The sequence below is a fragment of the Bidens hawaiensis genome, unplaced genomic scaffold (assembly GCF_021521415.1).
Source record: "Bidens hawaiensis isolate Kalapana, Puna unplaced genomic scaffold, B.hawaiensis_p1.1 tig00014139_1, whole genome shotgun sequence".
In the NCBI taxonomy this organism is placed as follows: Eukaryota; Viridiplantae; Streptophyta; class Magnoliopsida; order Asterales; family Asteraceae; genus Bidens; species Bidens hawaiensis.
Window position 1 is genome coordinate 450736 of NW_027492216.1, and position 21673 is coordinate 472408.

The following is a 21673-nucleotide window of genomic DNA, read 5'->3' on the forward strand; positions in this document are numbered from 1 at the left end:
CCGTATCTATGACTGTGGTCATATTACTTATAGGCTAACACTTTTCCAATATGTAACGTGTAATAGCCCAGTAGGCAAGCCTTGTATACAAAACCCCACAATACCAGTAGTAACCATCCCGTAAGTCTACAGAGACTTAATCACTGTAATGTATTTAAAATACTTTTAAAAATATATTTAAAACCATTTAGACAATCTATCATGGGTTTTGTAGGTTTTGAAATCACCATGACAGTGTCGGAAAAATAGTTGTCTCATACAAATGTGAGTTGTACAAAAACTCGAATGTCTCACCTTGCAAGTTACAATTAAAGAACACCTCATGGTATTAAGCACCTAGGATAAATACAATGTAGTATAACAAGATTAGTATAAAACCAATAATCATAACGATAATCACGAGAGTAGAAATTTTACACGATGGCACAATGTCATACCTTAACAGGCAGAGCTTTCGGATTCGTGTATATTTCTTTCGATCGGATAGGGTATCGTTACGTCTCGGTATTACACTATTACTTAATATTAGACAGAATTACAAATTTTGTCCTTTAAAAAAAGCCAAATTACGGTTCGTGTCCTTTTTTAAGCTTCCTTGCAGGCGGTATCCTTTAAACATTTTTTTCCTACACGTTATGTCCTTTACGCTAACTGGGTTAGAAAAACCCAGTTAAATACCCTCACGTGAGGCGCATGTGAGGGCATTTTTGTCTTTTCGCCTGTACCACCTCCTTCATTCAACCACCACCACCACCGTCCGTGTTACCATCACCACCGCCACCGCGAACCATCAAATCCGGCGACAAAAAAAATCCCATCTCCACTAAAACATTAAATCCGACTAAAACAAAAGCCCATCTCTGGTAAAACAGTAAATCTGGCTAAAACAAAAGCCCATCTCGGGAAAACAGTAAATCTGGCCACCTGTGACCACCACCGTCATCGTTGACTATGACCACGCCACAACCACACCAACGACGATTCAACTTCTAGAGGTTTGACATGGGTCCGGAGCTAGCCCGGGTGTGCATTTGGATATGGTATAGAGTCGGAATTCGGGCCGGATCTAAAGGATCCGCTGCTGTGATAAATGAAGATGATGCACGATGAGGTTTTTGGTGGTCGGACACCCACCATTGCCTTAAACTAATACCATTTTGATAAGAAGAAAGAAAGTCAAGTGAAGGGAAAATCGATTTGCAGATCTATGATTTATATACGCGGATTTGTAGATCTGTGATTTATTGATGATGGGGTTAGGGGTTGACTATGGATGATTTTGGTATTGCGGTTCATACAAAATATTACCCCTCACGGTAGCTGGTGATGTTTTGAAAGTCCTCACAGCCGGAGGTGGTCCACGTTTTTCCGACAAGTGTGTGTGTGTGTGAGAGAGAGGGGGGAGAAAGACCGCTGGCGGCCAGTGGGGTTTGATGGTGGCGGCGGCGTACTAGATGGTGGTGTGGTAGCTCCTGGCGGCGTACTTAGCTGGTGGTGGGTTAGTGGTTGCTTGTTGGTGGCGGCTATGGAGGCTGAAGAAGCTACAGGAAGATGTGGAGATGGTGATGGAGACGGTTTTTTGTTTTTAAAAATAAAGGTATATTGTATTTAATCTGCAGGTACAGGCGAAAAGACAAAAATGCCCTCACATGCGCCTCACGTGAGGGTATTTAACTGAGTTTTTCTAACCCAGTTAGCGTAAAGGACATAACGTGTAGGAAAAAAATGTTTAAAGGATACAGCCTGCAAGGAAACATAAAAAAGGACACGAACCGTAATTTGGTTTTTTTAAAGGACAAAATTTGTAATTGGGTCCTTAATATTTTGTATGTGTGTGAAAATAGAGAGAATTCAGAAGTTTTTGAGCAAGAAATGAACGTCTCGTTGCCTTTCTATTTATAGCAGGTTTTGGCGCCATCAAAGCGCCACATTGCGCCCATCGCACTTCGCCCGAGCCCGAGCCCGTGCCCGTGCGCGTGCGCGTACGGGTGCTTCGCACCCTCCTCTAGGACCACTGGGTGTGATATGCCTTATAAGAACATGATCATAGAAATTTCCTTTCTTATAAAGAGCTCACTAGTTTGTTAATCTAGCGATGTGGGACAAGAGTTTACAAACCTATTTATACTAAGGTGGTTCCTTCTCCATTTCTTTCCTCCACCAATGTGGGATGGAATTTTCTTCTTCCATTTCCTTACTTCTTTCTTTTATTTAATTTTTGGTTTGTTATAGTCTCCCCTCCTTATTTTGAATCTCGTCCTCGAGATTTGATTGGAATAGGCGTGGGTACTTCCGTTTCATTTCAGATTCCAATTCCCAAGTATATTCTGGTCCACGTTTTGAATCCCACTATACTTTGACCAGAACTATTCTTTTATGCTTGAGATTCATGATCTTTCTATCTTCAATTTGCAAAGGTTTCTCAACGAATTTCAACTTTTCATTTACCTTTATATCTTAAAGGGGTACTTCAAGTGTTTTGTCAGCTAAGCATTTTCTTAAGTTACTTACATGAAATACATCATGTATACCTGACATTTCCTCTGGTAATTCTAGCTGATAGGCTACTGGCCCAATTCATTTGAGAATCTGAAATGGTCCAACAAATCGTGGACTTAACTTTCCTCTCTTACCGAATCGGATTACTCCTTTCCATGGAGATACTTTCAGTAGCACTTTGTCTCCAACTTGAAATTCCAATGGTTTGCGTCGATGATACGCATAACTTTTCGGACGATCTCGTGCGGTCTTTAATCTTTCCTTAACCTGATTTATCTTATCAGTACTTTCTTGTATGATTTCAGGACCTGATAATTGTTTTCCTCCTATTTCTGCCCAACATACTGAAGTTCTGCACCTTCATCCATAAAGGGCTTCAAATGAGGCAGCGTTAATACTTGTATGATAGTTGTTATTATAGGAGAATTCTATTATTGGTAATTGGTCATCCCAATTTCCACCAAAATCTATTACACATGCTCTTAGCATGTCTTCCAATGTTTGTATGGTCCTTTCACTTTGACCATCAGTTTGTGAATGGTATGCCGTGCTCAAGTTTAATTTTGTTCCCATAGCTACTTGGAAACTTTTCTAAAAATGAGAAGTGAAACGACTATCCCGATCCGATACAATAGATAATGGAACTCCATGTAATGAGACAACTTTGTCTACATACAGCTTAGCTAATTGTTCCATTTTGAAAGTTTCTTTCATTGATATGAAATGAGCTGATTTTGTTAATCTATCCACAATCACCCAGATGGTGTCATTACCTCTTCTTATCGTAGGTAATTTGGTAACAAAATCCATTGTTATTAATTCCCATTTCCATTATGGTATTTCTAGTTGTTGAAGTAATCCTGATGGCTTCTGATGTGCTACTTTAACTTGTGAACAAGTTATGCATTTTGAAACATAACTAGTTATGTCCTTTTTCATTCCTATCCACCAATAGATTTTCTTCAAATCTTGATACATTTTATCTCTTCCAGGATGCATTGTGTATTTGGACTTATGGGATTCTTCAAGAATCTTTTCTCGTAATCCTCCTATAACGGGTATCCAGATCCTGTTCCCCATCCGGAGAACTTCATCATTTCCTTTGACAAGTAGATCAAAGGTACCATTTCTTTTCTCATTAGCAATATTATTTTCTTCTATTGCTTGTTTCTGAGCATTCTTTACTTCATCAATTAAATTGATTTGAAGTTCTAACCTTAGAGCTCGCACTCTTTTAGGTTTCTCATGCTCTTTTCTGCTTAATGCATCGGCTACTATATTTGTCTTACCTTCACGGTATAGGATTTCACAATCATAGTCGCTAAGAATTTCCATCCCGCGTCTTTGCCTCATGTTAAGCTCCTTTTGCCCAAATATATATTTTAAACTTTTATGATCCGTGAATACAATAAACTTTCTACCATATAGATAGTGTCTCCAGAACTTTAGGGCAAAAATTATTGCTCCCAATTCTAAGTCATGTGTTGTGTAATTCTCTTCATGCTTCTTTAATTGTCTAGATGCGAAAGCAATGACTTTCTCACGTTGCATTAGTACACATCCCAATCCTGATTTAGAAGCATCACAACAGACTGTGAAATCTTCAGTTCCTTATGGTAGCTCAAGTATTGGGGCATTTGTTAATTTTTGCTTCAAAGTTATAAAAGCTTCTTCTTGCTTAGGTCCCCATTCAAACTTAACATTCTTACACGTTAACTTGGTTAACGGAACTGCTATTCGGGAAAAATTTTGAATGAAGGTCTATAATATCCAGCTAATCCTAAGAAACTTCGAATTTCTGTAGGAGTTTTAGGAATTTCTCAATTAGTAATAGCTTCTATTTTGGAAGGGTCCACGTGAATACCTTCATGGTTAATCAAGTGTCCTAAAAACTGTACTTCTTGTAACCAGAATTCACACTTTGAGAATTTAGCATAAAGCTTCTCTTTTCTCAATAGTGTCAAAAGTGTATGAAGATGTTTAACATGATCATCACTGGTTTGGGAATAAATAAGTATATCGTCTATAAAAAAGATTACAAATTTATCCAAATATGGTTTACATATTCGGTTCATCATATCCATGAATGCAGCTGGTGCACTGGTTAAACCAAATGGCATGACTGTAAACTCATAATGACCATATCTTGTCCTAAAAGCTATTTTAGGAACATCTTCTTCTTGCACTTTTAATTGATGGTATCCTAAGCGTAAATCGATTCTAGAAAAATATCGAGCTCCTTGGAGTTGATCAAATAAATCATCAATTCTCGGTAAAGGATACCGATTTTTAATTGTGACTTTATTCAATTCTCTATAATCGATACACATACGCATTGACCCATCTTTCTTTTTGACAAACAGTACTGGTGCTCCCCAGGGTGATGAGCTAGGTCGTATGAAACCTTTTTCTAGCAATTCATCTAATTGCTTCTTTAATTCTAACATCTCTGTTGGAGCTAATCGGTATGGTGCTTTACCAACTGGCGCTACTCCTGGTATTATATGGATTCTAAATTCAACTTCTTGATCAGGAGGTTGTCTAGGTAAATCTTCTGGAAAGACATCAGAATATTCCGATACTACCGGAATTTCTTTTAGCTCTTTTCCTTTGGCGTTAATGATTACATAAATCATATATACTACGCCTTGTTTCCTTAGATAGCTTGCCGCTTTCATTACTGATATGAACTTTCTAGGCTTGGGCATCTTATCTCCTTGGATTGTAACAATCTCTCCTGTTGGTGAGCGAATCTCAACAGAATTTGTATTACACAGAATTCGAGCATGATTGGCTGCTAACCAATCCATCCCTAATATAACATCGAATCCAGCCAGATTCATTGGGTGTAAATTTGCTTTAAACTGGTGGCCTAGTAAGTTTATGTTTTCTTCTTGAAGTACTTCATGGATATGAATGGAATTGCCATCGGCCATTTCTACCGTGCAGACTTGTTGGAGTTTGGTTAATGGTTGATTTAAGATTTGGCAAAACTTCGTGTTTATAAAACTTTGGTTTGCCCCGGAATCAAACAATACTTTAGCGTAAACGTTATTAATAAGGAACGTACCCGCAATGACGTCCGGAATCATTGCTGCTTCTTGTGTAGTAAGCTGAAAGGCTCGTGCATTCTTCTTAGGTCCATTTGTGTTCTTTGCTTTGTTGTCAGGCGCCTTTATCAGCTTTGGACATTCTGGACGGACGTGGCCAGGTTCTCCGCAGTTGTAGCAAACACGACTTTCTTTTCTTCTACATTCTTCATCCGTATGTCCAGTCATTTTGTAATAATTGCAATACTTAGTTCTCTTGAAAGCGCATCTCCCTGAATGCCTTTTCTGCAAGTTCTACAGAAGGGATGAGCATAGGATTGCCCTGCTCCTTTTTTCTGAAACTGCTGGGTAATCTTCTGGGCTAGATCTTTCTTTTTGTTTTCTTCTTGAGTTCGGATTAATTCGTCTGTCAGGGTATTTGCTTGCTCAACTGTTTCTTCAATAGTCTGAGGTCTAGCTGACTTTACCAGATCGCGGATTTCACTTACTAATCCCCAAATATAACCAGAAATTAGTACTGACTTTGGCGAAGCCAAGGCCGGTACCATTCTTGCATATTCGAAGAATTTTTTTGTATACTCACGAGATTTCACACCCTCCATCTTGTGGTTTAGGAACATAGTAGCAATCTTTTCTCTTTCATGAGGAGGCCAAAATTTCCTTTCTACTATCTCTTTAAACTCTTCCCAGGTCATGGTATAAACAACGTTGTTTCCCTTTGACTGGAGGATTGTGTTCCACCATTCTATTGCTTCATTAACGAAGAGATTAGAAGCATTTAATATTTTATCTTCTTCAGCACACTTGCTGATTCTTATAATGGCTTCCGTCTTTTCTAACCAGCGTAATGCTGCAATTGATCCTTCGTTTCCAGAGAATTCGGTTGGCTTACAAGCCAAGAAATCCTTGTAAGTACAACCGCGAACTTTTTGCTTTTTGGGTAGTGGGTTTCTACCTCCTCCATTCACACTGTTACTAGCCACAGTGTTAGACTTTCGCTTATTACTCTCGATCTTATGCCTAATTACAGAAATGGGTTGCTTAATAGCATCAGCAATTTAAGGAATTGCTTCCACGATTTTATGAGCTATCATATTTTCAATAACATTCATATTCAGACGAGTTTCTTGTTGGAATTTTCATGATTATTCTCATTTTCGTGATTGTGCTCGTTTTCGTGATTAGAACTAGCTTCGTTTGACATCTGAATTTCATATAAGAAAGGAATTATTAATATCATGATCAAATAATAAGGTAAACAAGATTTCAATAATATATAAACACATAGGCACAAAATATGTCAAAATCGTCGATTTTTGCGACATTTACTCTTTTTTATATATATGCATCACTATATTTTACATCTACACACCTTTGTTACATACATACACTATTTTTTTTATAAAAAAAAAATTACGATAATGAACATATAAATATTATACATATATAATTTTATATATAAGGATCTCGGTCGTAGAACTTCCAGAGTAGGGTCTCCCCAACATCCCTCAGTCTATTGGCGTGATCCACCAATTCTTCCCCATAGCGACGGAGCTCTGTTGTCATCTCCGGTGTCATGGTGGGGTAGTTTGCGGTTTCTTCCTGGAACGGTGCATATGGGTTATTCATCATTGTTTGGTATTGCCAATCATTGGTCCACCATTCTTCCATTTGAGCTTGGCTGATAATATCATCAGGGAGCAGTCGATAATTTGGGTCCTGGGATGGCATATTAGGGTTGCTGGAACTTCTTACACCTATATCATTGATTATGGGTTGAAAGATTTCACATTCATCTAGGCATCTGCCTAGTCTCTCCTCCATTGGTATTGTTGACATGGGTGGTGGTAAAGTTGGTGGTGGCTCTATTGGTTGTTCATGTTGTGGTTGAATTGGTTGTTCGGGTTGTGGTTGAGTTGGTTGTTTGACTGTGGTTTTTCTTTTCTTATTTCTTTTCAATCTTTGTTGCCAGTCTCTGAGCCTTCTTCTTCTTTTAGGCTTTGGTTTTTCTACAGCTAGGGTTTGAAAGATCATAGGTTCAGGTTGTTGTTGACTAGCTTCTCCTTCTTCTATATCCGTGGAGTTAACGGATATGTGTTCAAAAGCTTCAACTAGCTCACTCATGCTGTTAATAAAAAAACAATAAAACAACGAACTCCAACAGAAAGTTGTTTTTATTTTCACGTGTGATTAGAATCTTATCTTTATAGTTAACACATAGGTTAATGCATGTAATTCCTAACATTAATTTTTAAGATTAGGTATTATTAAAATACCCATATTGCTTAAACTAGTGGCTTTGATACCACTTCAGCTGTCACAGCCCCCGACCCCTATACCCCGGGAGGGGAGCCATGAACATTGATTGGTGGTATCGGTGTTTATTAAATTATTTTGCAGCGGAAAATTCATCAGAACCGTAGTTAGGAAAAATGATCAGAGTTATAAAAACACCATGATTATTATTATGATAAAACCGGGAATTTAATCCCTTTTGATACAAACATAAGTTTTATAGGGTTAAACCCTAATTTACAAAACACGTTTCTTTATTCTGGTGACAAACCACTTATTTAAGCTGGAAGCCCGCATGCATCATTCCTTTGTCTTTAACAAGTCACCTGAAACATGTTTAAAATATTTGATCAGCAAGAAATACTGGTGAGTACATTCATTTGTAAATGACACATTTTTACAGTTACATCATTAAGATGTTTTTACATCTGTCTGCTTACAAATTACCGAAAGGTACTTGTCACTCGACCGTATCTATGACTGTGGTCAAATTACTTATTGGATAACACTTGTCCAATAAGTAACGTGTAATAGCCCAGTAGGCAAGCCTTGTATACAAAACCCCACAATACCAGTAGTAACCATCCCGTAAGTCTACAGAGACTTAATCACTGTAATGTATTTAAAATACTTTTAAAAATATATTTAAAACCATTTAGACAATCTTTCATGGGTTTTGTAGTTTTTGAAATCACCATGACAGTGTCGGAAAAATAGTTGTCTCACACAAACGTGAGTTGTACAAAAACTCGAATGTCTCACCTTGCAGGTTACAATTAAATAACACCTCCTGATAAATACAATGTAGTATAACTAGATTAGTATAAAACCAATAATCATAATGATAATCACGAGAGTAGATTTTACACGATGGCACAATGTCATACCTTAAAAAGCAGAGCTTTCGGATTCGTGTATATTTCTTTCGATCGCATAGGGTATCGTTACATCTCGGTATTATACTATTACTTAATATTATGTATGTGTATGAAAATAGAGAGAATTCAGAAGTTTTTGAGCAAGAAATGAACGTCTCGTTGCCTTTCTATTTATAGCAAGTTTCAGACCCCATCGCGGTACGCGATGGCCATAAATAGAAAGCTGTCGCGTACCGCGAAGCATCTTGTAGCTTCGCTGAGTCAGCCCTAGGCCTGCTACGTGGCACGCCACGTGGCAGGCTACGTGTCCACTGCGTAACCTCCACGTCGCGGTACGCGATGGGTAATCTGAACCCCTCGCGTATCGCGTTGGAAGGATTATTTATTTATTTTATTTTTCTTAATTACCAACAAAAATACTAAGGCGGACCTTAAGCGGCTCGCGGCGATGCGAGCGTGCGAAGTGCAAAGTGGGCCATCAAAGCGCCACATTGCTCCCATCGCACTTCTCCCGAGCCCGTGCCCGTGCCCGTGCGCGTGCGCGTTCGGGTGCTTCGCACCCTCCGCTAGGATTACTGGGTGTGATATGCCTTATAAGAACATTATCATAGAAATTTCCTTTCTTATAAAGAGCTCACTAGTTTGTTAATCTAGCGATGTGGGACAAGAGTTTACAAACCTATTTATACTAAGGTGGTTCCTTCTCCATTTCTTTCCTCCGCCAATGTGGGATGGAATTTCCTTCTTTTATTTCCTTACTTCTTCCTTTTATTTAATTTTTGGTTTGTTATAAAACAATAGTTTTCTTCTTGTTCTGCCAAGAAAACAATGTATCACAAAAGAATTGACATCCTCCAGATGTTGATTTTCTTGTCATCTAACAACACGCATAATCACTATCTGCAAAAACAACAAGATGAGGTTTTGTGCTGGATGGATACAAGATTCCCAAGGTAGAAGCACCTTTGAGATTTCTAAATATCCTTTTGACAACACTTAAGTGAGATTTTCTTGGTGAAGCCTGATATCTTGCACACACACATGTTGCATGCATTATATCTAGCCAAGATGCAGTTAGATACATTAAAGATCCAATCATGCATCTATAGAAGGTTTGATCAGCATATTTACCAATTTCATCTGATGATAATGGATCAATTTTACTCATGAGGGTGGAACTTGCTTTGTAATAAGTCATTTTAAACTTTTCAAGGAGATTTTTAACATATTTTGATTGATGTAGAAAAATTCCTATTTTTGTTTGTTTGACATGCAAGCCCAAAAAGTATTGTAACTCATAAATTCAGATTTCATGAGTTTTGTAAAATCATCACAACTTTGGATTCGTGGCTCCAAATATGATGTCATCTATATAAATCTAAACAAGAAGTAAGTCTTTTCCGTCCTTTTTGAGAAACAAAGTTTTATCAGTTTGTCCTTTTTGAAATTAATTTGAAAACAAGAATAAGGAAAGTTTTTCATATCAGGCTCTAGGAGCTTGTTTGAGTTCATAGAGTGCATTCTTTAGCTTGTAGATATACTCTGGAATGAAAGTATCTTCAAAACCTGGTGGTTGTGTCACATACACTGCTTTTTGAATGCCACCATAAAGAAAGGCTTATTTGATAAAATTTTATGTTACGAGTGATTGCATATACAAGGAACAACATGATAGCTTCAAGTCTTGCAACAAGTGCTAAGATTTCTTCATACTCTATGCCTTCTTCTTGAAGATAGCCCTAGACTACTAACCTTGCCTTGTTTTTTGTTACAATTCCTCTCTCATCAGTCTTATTATAGAATACCATTTTGTACAAATAGGAGTTATTCTCTCTGGTCTTGGGCATAACTCCCATACATGCATCTTAGTGAACTGCATGATTCCCTCTTGCATAGCTTCAACCCAACTGTTTCTCTTAAAGCTATTTGATACTTTATTGGTTCAAGTAGAGATAGAAAGCCAGCAAAGAAGCAAACATGTACTTGTTGACTTTTGGTGAGTACACCGTGTTGAATGTCACCAATTATTTGCTCTTGAGGATGGGCAAGATGGAACACATAAGGAATGATATCTCTTATGATGTTTGGTACGGTTGTTGGTGAAACTGCTGATGATGTATCATTTGTTAAAGGTGGAAGCATTGGGGGTAAAAAACTGTTTTAGGAAACAACTGATGTACTCTCAAAAATGGAATGAGGAAGTTCATTTAGTAAAGAAGCTGTTTGAACAATAGTAGTTTCACAACCTTGAATTCCTTGATCAACAGTTTGTGCATGATCGATAGTTTGAATGAAAGTGTTGTTTTTCTCTCTGCTTGAGTTTTCAAAGAAATATAGCCCTTCAGATTGAATACCTGCATCAACAAATTCATCAGTTTTTGGTTCAATAATCAAGATTAAAAAAATCAACATGATCATTAGGGATTCTTAAATCTGACACTTCATTGAATTTAATATTTAATGTTTCTTCTATAACCTTTGTTCTAGAGTTGAAAACTCTATAAGCTTTAGAAGTTGAAAAATAGCCTAGAAAATAACCACAATTCACTTAGGCTGCAAATTTTGAAATTGAGTCTTTTATGTTCAAATTAAAGAATGGGCAACCAAAGGCTTTGAAAAAGAAGATTAGTGGTTTAATTTTATAAAGAATTTCATTGGAAGTTTTCTCATGTATTTGATATATCAAAATCCTATTTTGAACATATCCAACAATGTTAAATGCTTCAGCCCAAAATTATAAAGGCAACCCTGAATCGTCAAACATGGAGTTGTAGAAACGAAAAAGCAATGTGACTCAACAAAATCTGGACTAATAGAAAGGTAGCCCTGCCTTGGGTGCTTCAACAAAACATGAGCAGCTTGATAAGAAATAAGGATCCTCGTACCGGAACAACAACTCCAAGCCCTATTCAAAATTCAACAAACAAAACATCCATGCAGTAGAAGAAGTTGAGGAGGAGGAAGGACACCTTAAAGTATCAGAGTATTATTTCTCCATTGATACTCCTGGACTAATATGCGCCATGTGGGATCGAGGTGAAAAAGCAAGGTGGCCACGAGATAATGAAAAGGCAACATCCTACAAGGATAAATCAAAGTGGTGCGCATATCACGAAGACTTCGGCCACATGACTGATGAATGTACTGCTATTAGAAGAGAGATAGGGTATCTCCTCAGTAAAGGTCACTTCAGGAACCGATGGGCACAAAGAAGTCAAGGATCCAGGATCCTGAAGAGGTCCTAGAAAAGGCTGCTCCACCACCAGCGAATGCACAAATTATCAATTTCATCTCTGGAGGTTCAGATATCTGTGAAACTTCCTTATCCTTAGCAAAACGACACGCCAAAGAGATCAAGCTTGAGAATGGAGAAAGGCCTATCAGAACGACAACTTTGACTGACCAAAGGGTCATAACTTTCATTGAAGAGGATTGACTGCAAATCTAGGAACTTAACCATGCCGGTTTGATTATTACTTTATTTATTGCTAACCGTTATGTTCTTAGGATTCTTGTAATTGGCGGGAACTCTGTAACCATCATTCAGGCTGATGTTCTCAAGAAGATGAACATTCCTGAAATTGAAATTACTCAAAGATCATCTGTCCTCGGTGGGCTCAACGGTGAAACCAAGAATACGCTGGGGGACATTAAGCTTCCCATCTATATCGATGGAATTAATTCTTTCCAAAAATTCGGTGTTATAGATAACCTATCTTGCTTTAATGTTATCCTTGGCAGGCCTTGGATTCACGAAATGAAAGAAGTAGCCTCAACATACTATCAATGTATCAAGCTTCCAACCCCGTGGGGAGTGGTGAAGATTGATAGAGATCAGACAGAGGCTAGGAACTGATACACTTCATCCATGAAACCAGCTGCAAAGCAAACAATCACGTAGCAATTAAAGGATCACCCTAGAGAAGTGCTGGAAGCAAGAGATAATGACCTTAACGAAGTATCCTTGGACCCCAATCCAGACATCAAAGTGAATATAGGATCGAATATCCTTAGCAACATTGAAGAGGATCTGGTATCCTTCCTCAAACAAAGGAAGTCTACTTTTTCTTTCCAACATTCCGACATGACAGGTATCTCTAAAGACATCATTACACATAAGTTAGGGATAGATACTTCAGTCAGGCCTATCCACCATAAACGAAGGAAATTTGTGCCTGAAAGAAACATTATTATCAAAGAAGAAGTTGAAAAACTTCTTAAGGCAGGTATGATTTGGGAGGTTAAGAATAAAAAATGGTTAACCAATCTGGTAGTTGTTTCTAAGAAAAATGGAAAGTGGAGGGTATGTGTTTATTTTACTGATTTAAACAAAGCTTGTCCCAAGGATCCTTTCCTCTTACCACACATTGACTCAATGGTGGATGCTACAGCATGACATGAAATGCTTAACTTTATGGATGCTTCACCTGGATTCCAACAAATTCAGATGGAACCATCTGATCAAGAGGATACAACACTTATGACTCCTACTGACATATACTATTATATTGCTATGCCTTTTGGACTAAGAAATGCAGGTGCAACCTATCAAGACTTGTCAACATGATGTTAAAAGACCAATTGGAAAGACCATGGAAGCCTATATAGATGACATGGTGGTCAAATCAAAGAGAGCAGAAGATTATCTTAAAGATCTCAAAGTAGCCTTCAACATCCTTGATCAATATAACATGAAGCTCAATCTATCGAAGTGTCACTTTGGTGTCAAAGCTGGAAAATTCTTAGGATACATGGTGACCAAAAGAGGGATAGAAGCCAATCCTGATCAAATTCAAGCCATCGTTAACTTAAAGTCCCCGGTGAATGCAAAAGATGTCCAAAGATTGACGAGAAGGATTGCATCCCTGTATAGATTCATCTCAAGATCTTCAGAAAAATGCAAAGACTTCTACGACATCCTGAGGAAAAACAAGAAGTTCGAGTGGAATGAGAAACATGAGGATGCACTCAAAGCTCTTAAGGATTGTCTATCCTCAGCATGAAACCTCTGGATGGGGATTCATTATCCTTCTATCTAGTTGTTTCAGGTAATGCAGTTAGTGTTGTTCTGGTGAAGGATCACGAAGGACAACAACATCCAGTATATTATGTAAGTAAGAGTCTTTTAGATGCCGAGGTAAGGTATTCTCACCTTGAAAAATTAATACTTGCATTAATGCCTCAACTATGTTAAGACATTATTTTGAAACTCATACTGTTGTTGTAGAACTAACTATCTTGTTAAGAATGTGCTTAGAAAACTAGAGATGTCAGGTAGGATGGCTAAGTGGGCAGTGAAGCTCAGCGCCTATGATGTACAATATGAGCCTAGAACCGCCATCAAATATCAAGCACTTGTAGACTTTGTGACTGATTTCAGTAGTGACTTACAAAAGGAAGCGGATTTGGAAGTCCAACAACTTGTAGAAACCAAGGATCCTTGGATTCTCTTCACAGATGGTGCACCAAACGTTAGAGGAACCGGATTGGGCATACTACTAAAATCATCACAGGAGGACATAGTACCCCAGTCCATAATCTGTGAGTTCCGAACAACCAACAACGAAGGATGATATGAAGCACTTATTGCATGTTTACTATTAGCTAAACAAATGAGGATCATGTATCTTCAGGTTCACATAGACTCTTTATTGATAATTAAACATTTTAACTGTTCTTATACTGTAAAGGTGAAACATGATCAAATATTTAGAAATTGTGAAGGAACTAGCAAAATCCTTTGAAATGTTTAGTATAATTCAGGTACCAAGAGAGAAAACCGTTGAGCCAGATGCCTTAGCAAACCTAGCATCATCTTTGAAGATTCCAGATGATACAAAGATACCGATAATTCACATACTTTCTCCTGCAATTGGGGAACAGGAAGAAGTGGAAATAACAACGGATCATCCTGAAGAACTTAAGGATCCCTCATCCTATCCATACGTAGGATCCTGGATCCTTCCAATTAAGAAATTCCTTCAAGATGGAGAAATCCCTAAAAAGGAGAATCCCAAAGATTTCAAAATCAAGGTATCAAAATTTATTATTCTACAAGATACTGTATATAGAAAATCTCTTGAAAGTCCCTACTTGAGATGCATTGAAGATTCAGAAATACAAGAAGTTCTTAAAGACTTCCATGAAGGTTATGTGGTAACCATATAGGGGGCATAACACTCTTTTATAGAATACTTAGGACATGTTACTTCTGTCCAACAATGAAGAAGGATGTTATGGAGTATTCACGAAAATACGGTGCTTGTCAAAGACATGGCAACATTCTTCATCAACCAGCAGAACCTATGGATCCTATATCTTCTTCGTGGCCTTTCATGAAATGGGGAATGGATTTGTAGGAAAGTTACTATTTTGGATAAAAATCTGCAAAGGATAATGTATCCAAATTCGTTTAGTGAGGATTAGTGCTATGGTGATGAAAACAAGTATGTATCGATTGCAAACACAAACACACAGATTTGTTATAGGGAAAAGCCCTTGATCTGGTTCAGATCGCCGGCACAAAAACCCCAGGTGATGACAAATCGTCTATCACCACTATATTAATCAAAAAAGGGTGTTACAATTGTTGGAGATATTGATCAGTAATACAAAGATAGCTAAGTAAACGAGTTGTGATAGAGAGAATGCTCAGGTGTGTGTGAATACAATGTGTTTTCTAACTGATCGTACTCTCAATTATAAATAAAAGATAATAACTCAATGGAGTTATTAATAATAAAGACTATTAGCTAATAATCCCTAAAAATCCGCCAATGTCTTCAATATATTCGTAACAGCCACTTTAACCACGTACTCCATCACTCAGGTTGCGAAATAGGGGGTAGACCAGGTCTCTTAGCCATTGCATCTGTCAAATATAATGTTATACACATGAAACAATCGTTAGTAAATACTAAGTACTGAGGATCCTTGATCCCGATGGGATATGACTAAGGATCACTGATCCAAGAACTTATGCCAGGATAACGTATCCACAGTGTCAAATTTCTGTGCACTAACAATTGCCCCCCAAATGGCGGTCGTGATAAGATCATAGCTGTCATTTTGCCTTTGAATTCAAACTTCCTGCAAAAACATATTAGATTTGACAAGCTAGATATAATTGTCATATATCAATGGAGTTTCCTTGGGAACTTCCCTTCCGGATGTATATCCTTCTCCCTGCAAATCATGAACAACTAGTAACACCTGTTTAACCTGGGTGGATGGTACATTTTTTGAATGGTGAAATCCGGGTTAATATTTTTGGTAATTGCAAGTAAGTTTAATAAATAGTATCTTTTAACTGTCTGTTTATTGTCTGTTATTTTGAAAGTTTGTCTGATATAGCTTTAAACTTGTTGAAAATTTTGAGAAATATTTTTAGTAAAAAGTTTTTAGGATAAAATATCCTTGCAAAAATAAACCAGGATCTTAAATCCTTATAAAAATAGATTGAGAGTAATGAATCCTTATATCTATGAAGATATAAACTGAAATCAAATAAGTGTAAACCGATAAACCGAAATCATACCGTAAGGTCTGGTTAGACCTAAGTTACCATAAGTATTAATCCTTTTGCAATACTTATAAAACTGAATTAAAGGATTTTGAATCCATAAGTATTGATCCTTCGGTGATCGTCAGAATCTAATTTATGATACCTGATGAAAATAACTTATGATCTTATCTGGGATTAAACCCAATATACCGGGGACAAGCCCATAAAATAAAGTAGGGACAAGCCCGTGCGACTGGGGACAAGCCCGTGAAATGGGGACAAGCCCAAACTGGTGTTAAACTGGGGACAAGCCCAAAAACTGGGGACAAGCCCAAACTAGGGACTGACCCAAGGATACGGATGTCAACTGTGGACTCGCCCACACCGGGATTTAGCCCAAACGTGAGTGACGTGAAAACGCTAAAACCTTAGCTAACATGAAAATGTTAGAACCTTTGTCTTGAGATAATGTGAAAACGTTATAAACAGGTGGTATGGTACGTCTACCATAAACGTAGTGTTTGATCTCAGTTAACCCTTACTACCACAGATCTCAGATCTGAGTTGTTTATAAATTAACCTAAATACGGATCTAGTTCATCATTGCCATTGATCTATAGTTAATACGTTATATATCTATATGTATTGGTTGTATGTATGTAAATAATATCAGTATGAAGATTGAGAGAGAATCGGGCAGAGGTTCGTTAATTAATTCTCAAAACTTATATTAAACAGTGACAGAGGTCACTATATATAGAAGATAGACCTAGTTCGTTAACATCCCCTAACGAACTAGGGTCTACTTCGTTACATACACTTAATAAAATAATCTTAACGAATCACCCCCTGATTCGTTAAACATCCTTAACGAATCAGGAGGGAAATATCTTAGATCTAGTTCGCTAAGCATCCTTAGCGAACTAGACTATTACATTAACGAACTACAAGATAACATTATTGTTTATTACATAAATCAAAACGACAAATACGTTAATGATAAATACAAAGACTCGAGACGCAAAACCGTGCACTAACACGTAGGATCCTCCATATAGACGAAGAAAACGAAATTGTCAGCCACTAAGCATGTACTTGTCCTGCTGCCCCGGACTATACATTGGATAGCGTGCCTCCACGCGAGAGTGTAGAAACTCTAATTTATAAGAAAGGTGAAAACATTTAAACCTTGGAGGGTATAACCATCGGGGGTTATACCCAATCGTGGGCTAGGCCAAGGAAAATAGCAATGTACCTTAAGCGTGAGGGAGAGGTGGCCAACCTCTTAGACATTGAACTTTTTATTGAAATCTGCATTGTTACTTAAAAACTTGGAAAAGATAAATGTTAAAAATACTTTATCCTTAAATTAATAACAAAAATATGAAATGAATAAGTGATCAGATAGATACTACCAATTTTAGGATTCTTGATCCTAGATGGATGCTTGATTTTCGAAGGATACTAGATCCTGGCTAGAAAAAATACTTCTTGAGATGGATAGCATTCCATGCTCTTGGTAATTTGTTGCCTTCCATAGTGAGCAAATGATATGCCGCCTTCCCTGCTTCCGACTTGATCAATTAAGGACCTTCCCACTTGGGTGCTAGCTTCCCATCTGCCGGATAGGTTGTGTTTTGGAAGGCTTTACTTAAAACTAGATCTCCTTCTTGGAATCTTCGGATCCTTATATTTTTGTTGTATGCCCCAGCTACCCTTTGTTGATATGCTTCCATTCTGATCTTGGCTAGGTCTCTGAGTTCTTCAACAGTATCCAAGTCTTCAAGAAGGATTTCTTCATTGACCACAGGATCACGGATGCTTGTTCTGGCTGTAGGAACCACCATTTCTGTAGGGACTTCTGCTTCTGATCCAAACACCAATGAGAAGGGTTTTTGACCTGTTGCATTCTTAGGTGTTGTTCTATAAGCCCGAAGATCATAAGGAAGTTCCTCAGCCCACTTGCCTTTCTTGGTTCCTTGCTTCTTCTTCAAGTTGTTGATGATAATCTTGTTGCTTGACTCTGCTTGACCATTGGCTTTAGGATGAACTGGTGTAGAAGTGATCATCCCAACTGTCACAAACAATTTCAGAAGGGATACAAAATCTAGTTATAATATTTCCTTTAATAAAGGTTATAACTTCCCTTTCTCGGACTTGCACGAATGCTTTTTCTGCAATCCATTTAGAGAAGTAGTCTGTCATAGCAAGCATAAAGACCTTTCCGCCTGGTGCCTTAGGCAGCTTACCCACGATATCCATCCCCCCCCACTTCATGAAAGGCCAAGATAAGGATATAGGATACATAGGTTCTGCTGGTTGATGTAGGATGTTTCTATACCTTTGGCAAGCGTCACACTTCTTTGAATACTCCATTTCATCCTTCTTCATTTTTGGAAAGAAGCATCTAGTCCTAAGTATCCTGGAGAATAATGCTCTTCCCCTTGTGTGGTTACCACAATCACCTTCGTGAAAATCTTTGAGCACCTCTTGAATTTCAGGATCCTCGATGCACCTCAAGTATGAACCTACAAGAGATTTCCAATACATCACATCATGTAATTAAATGTATTGTGATACCTTGAGTTTGAAAGACTTCGGATTCTCCGTGGCTGGAATTTCTCCATCTTGAATGTATTTTCTGATTGTGAGGATCCAGGATCCTTGGTTGTTTGAGGATGATGGATCCCAAAGTATGATTTTTTGGTCAGTTGTTATCTCCCAACTTCTTGTTCTCCTATTGCTGGTGAGAGTATATGAATGATTGGGATCTTCGTTTCTTCTGAAATCTTCAAAGATGAGGCTAAATTTGCCAAGGCATCTGCCCCAGCATTCTCTTCCCTTGGTACCTGTACAATGCTAAACAATTCGAAGGATTTTGCTAATTCCTTCACAACATCTAGATATTTGATTAGTTTTTCTCCTTTAACAACATATGAGCCATTAAAGTGGTTAGCAATTAAAAATGAATCTCTATATACTTAAAGATACCGGATCCTCATGTATTTAGCTAATTTCAAACCTGCGATTAGAGCTTCATACTCTGCCTCATTGTTCGTTGCTTGAAATTCACAGGCTATAGACTGGGGTAATATGTCCCCCTGTGGCGATTTCAGTAGGATACCTAATCCCATTCCTCTTACGTTGGAAGCTCCATCAACGAAGAGTATCCAAGGATCCTCGGTCTCTGCTAGTTGTTGAACCTCCAAATCAGCTTCTTTCTGCATGTCGCTACTGAAATCAGCCACAAAGTCTGCGAGTGCTTGTGACATGATGGCTGTTCTGGGCTCGTACTGAATATCATATGCCCTCAGTTTCAAAGCCCACTTGGCCATTCTACCTGATAATTCTGGCTTTCTAAGAACATTCTTAACAGGATAGTTGGTTCTCAAAATAATAGTGTGTGTTTCAAAGTAATGTCTCAATTTAGTAGAAGCCATAATAAGTGCAAGAATTAATTTTTCTAAATGAGAATACCTGGCTTTTGCATCTAAAAGACTCTTACTTACATAATAAACGGGATGTTGTTCACCTTCATGATCCTTCACAAGGAAAACACTTACAGCATTTCCTGATACAGCTAGGTACAGGTATAAGGGTTCTCCATCCACAGGCTTCATTAGAGCTGGAGCTAAGGATAAGTAATCCTTCAAGGCTTTGAGTGCAGCCTCATGCTTTTCCGTCCACTCGAACTTCTTATATTTCCTAAGAATGTCGTAGAAATATTTGCACTTCTCGGAGGATCTGGAAATGAATCTGTTGAGAGCAGCTATTCTTCCTGTCAGCCTTTGGACATATTTAGCATTTGCAGGAGACTTCAAGTTGATGATGGCTTCTATTTGCTTAGGGCTTGCTTCTATCCCTCTTTTGGTCACCATATATCCTAGAAACTTTCCAGCCTTAACACCAAAATGGCACTTTGACGGATTCAGTTTCATGTTATACTGATCGAGGATATTGAATGCTTCTTCAAGATCTCTGAGGTGATCCTCAGCTCTCTTTGACTTCACCACCATATCACCTATGTAGACTTCCATAGTCTTGCCTAACTGATCCCTGAACATCATGTTGACTAATCTTTGATATGTTGCCCCTGCATTTCTTAGTCCAAAAGGCATAGCAATATAATAGTATATGCCTGTAGGAGTTATGAATGTTGTATCCTCTTGATCAGATGGTTCCATCTGAATTTGTTAAAATCCAGAAGAAGTATCCATAAAGGTAGGCATCTCATGTCCTGCCGTTGCATCCACCATGGAGTCTATATGTGGTAACGGGAAAGGATCCTTGGGGCATGCCTTGTTTAAATAAGTAAAATCGACACACACCCTCCACTTTCCATTCTTTTTGGAAACAACCACTACATTAGCCAACCTTCGAGGATACTTAACCTCTTTGATCATACCGGCCTTAAGAATTTTTTCAACTCTTCATGTATGATCGCATTCCTCTCAGGAACGAATTTCTTTCGCTTCTGATGGACGTGTTTAACAGATAAATCAAGGCCTAGCTTATGAGTAATTACCTCCTTGGAAATACCTGTCATGTCTGAATGTTTGAAGGAAAAAGTGGATTTTCTTCGCCTTAGGAAGGATATTATATCCTCCTCGATTCCGCTGGGGATACTGGATCCTAAGAACACCTTTACATCTGGATCCTCGGGATCTGAAGATACTTCTTTAATGTCTTTCTCCCGAGATTCCAGTACATTCCTAGGATTTAACTGTAATTGCTATGCTATCGTCTGTTTAGCTGTCGGCTTCATCGATAAAGAATAATAATTCTTGGCTTCCACTTGGTCACCATCTATCCTTACTACTCCTCAAGGAGTTGGTAGTTTAATGCACTGATGGTAAGTAGAATCTACAGCCTTCATCCCATGTAGCCAAGGCCTGCCATGAATAACATTGCAACAAGACAAATTGTCAATAACACAAAATTGTTGGTAAGAATTTAACCATTCGATGTATATTGGAAGTTTGACGTCCCCCATTGTTTTCTTGGTTTCCCCACTGAATTCAACTAGCACCGATGTTCTCGGGATGATTTTCGAGTCCGGGATGTTCATTTTCTGCAGTACGTCATGTTAGATGATCTTGACCGAGCTTCCACAATCGACTAGGATCCTGCGCACATAATGGTTAGCGATAAATAAAGTTACTATCAAACTGTCGTGGTGAGGATCTTGGATGCTTGTTTTATCTTGTTCATCAAAGAAGATTCTTTTATCATTCGTCAAGGTGGTGGATAAAACCGGTCGTTCCCCGTTATCTAACTTGGTCTCCTTGGCGAGCCTCTTTGTTGCGGAGAAGGAAGTGCCGCATATGTCTGAGTCTCCGGAGATGAAGTTGATCACTTGAGCATCTGGTGGGGGCGGAGTAGCTTTTTGAGGAACCTCTTAAGGATCCTGGATCCTGGACTTTATTCTTCCCAAGAGTTCCTTAAAA

General features: G+C 38.2%; 1 protein-coding gene across 1 annotated transcript; it reads left to right on the forward strand.

Annotated features, from left to right (window-relative positions):
* The first annotated feature begins 11921 nt into the window (after positions 1-11921).
* LOC143545963 (uncharacterized) lies at positions 11922-12578 on the forward strand. Its single transcript, XM_077037727.1, has 2 exons — positions 11922-12097; positions 12230-12578. Exons 1-2 carry the CDS (start codon positions 11922-11924, stop codon positions 12576-12578), a joined length of 525 nt encoding a protein of 174 aa, XP_076893842.1.
* The last annotated feature ends 9095 nt before the right edge of the window (positions 12579-21673 follow it).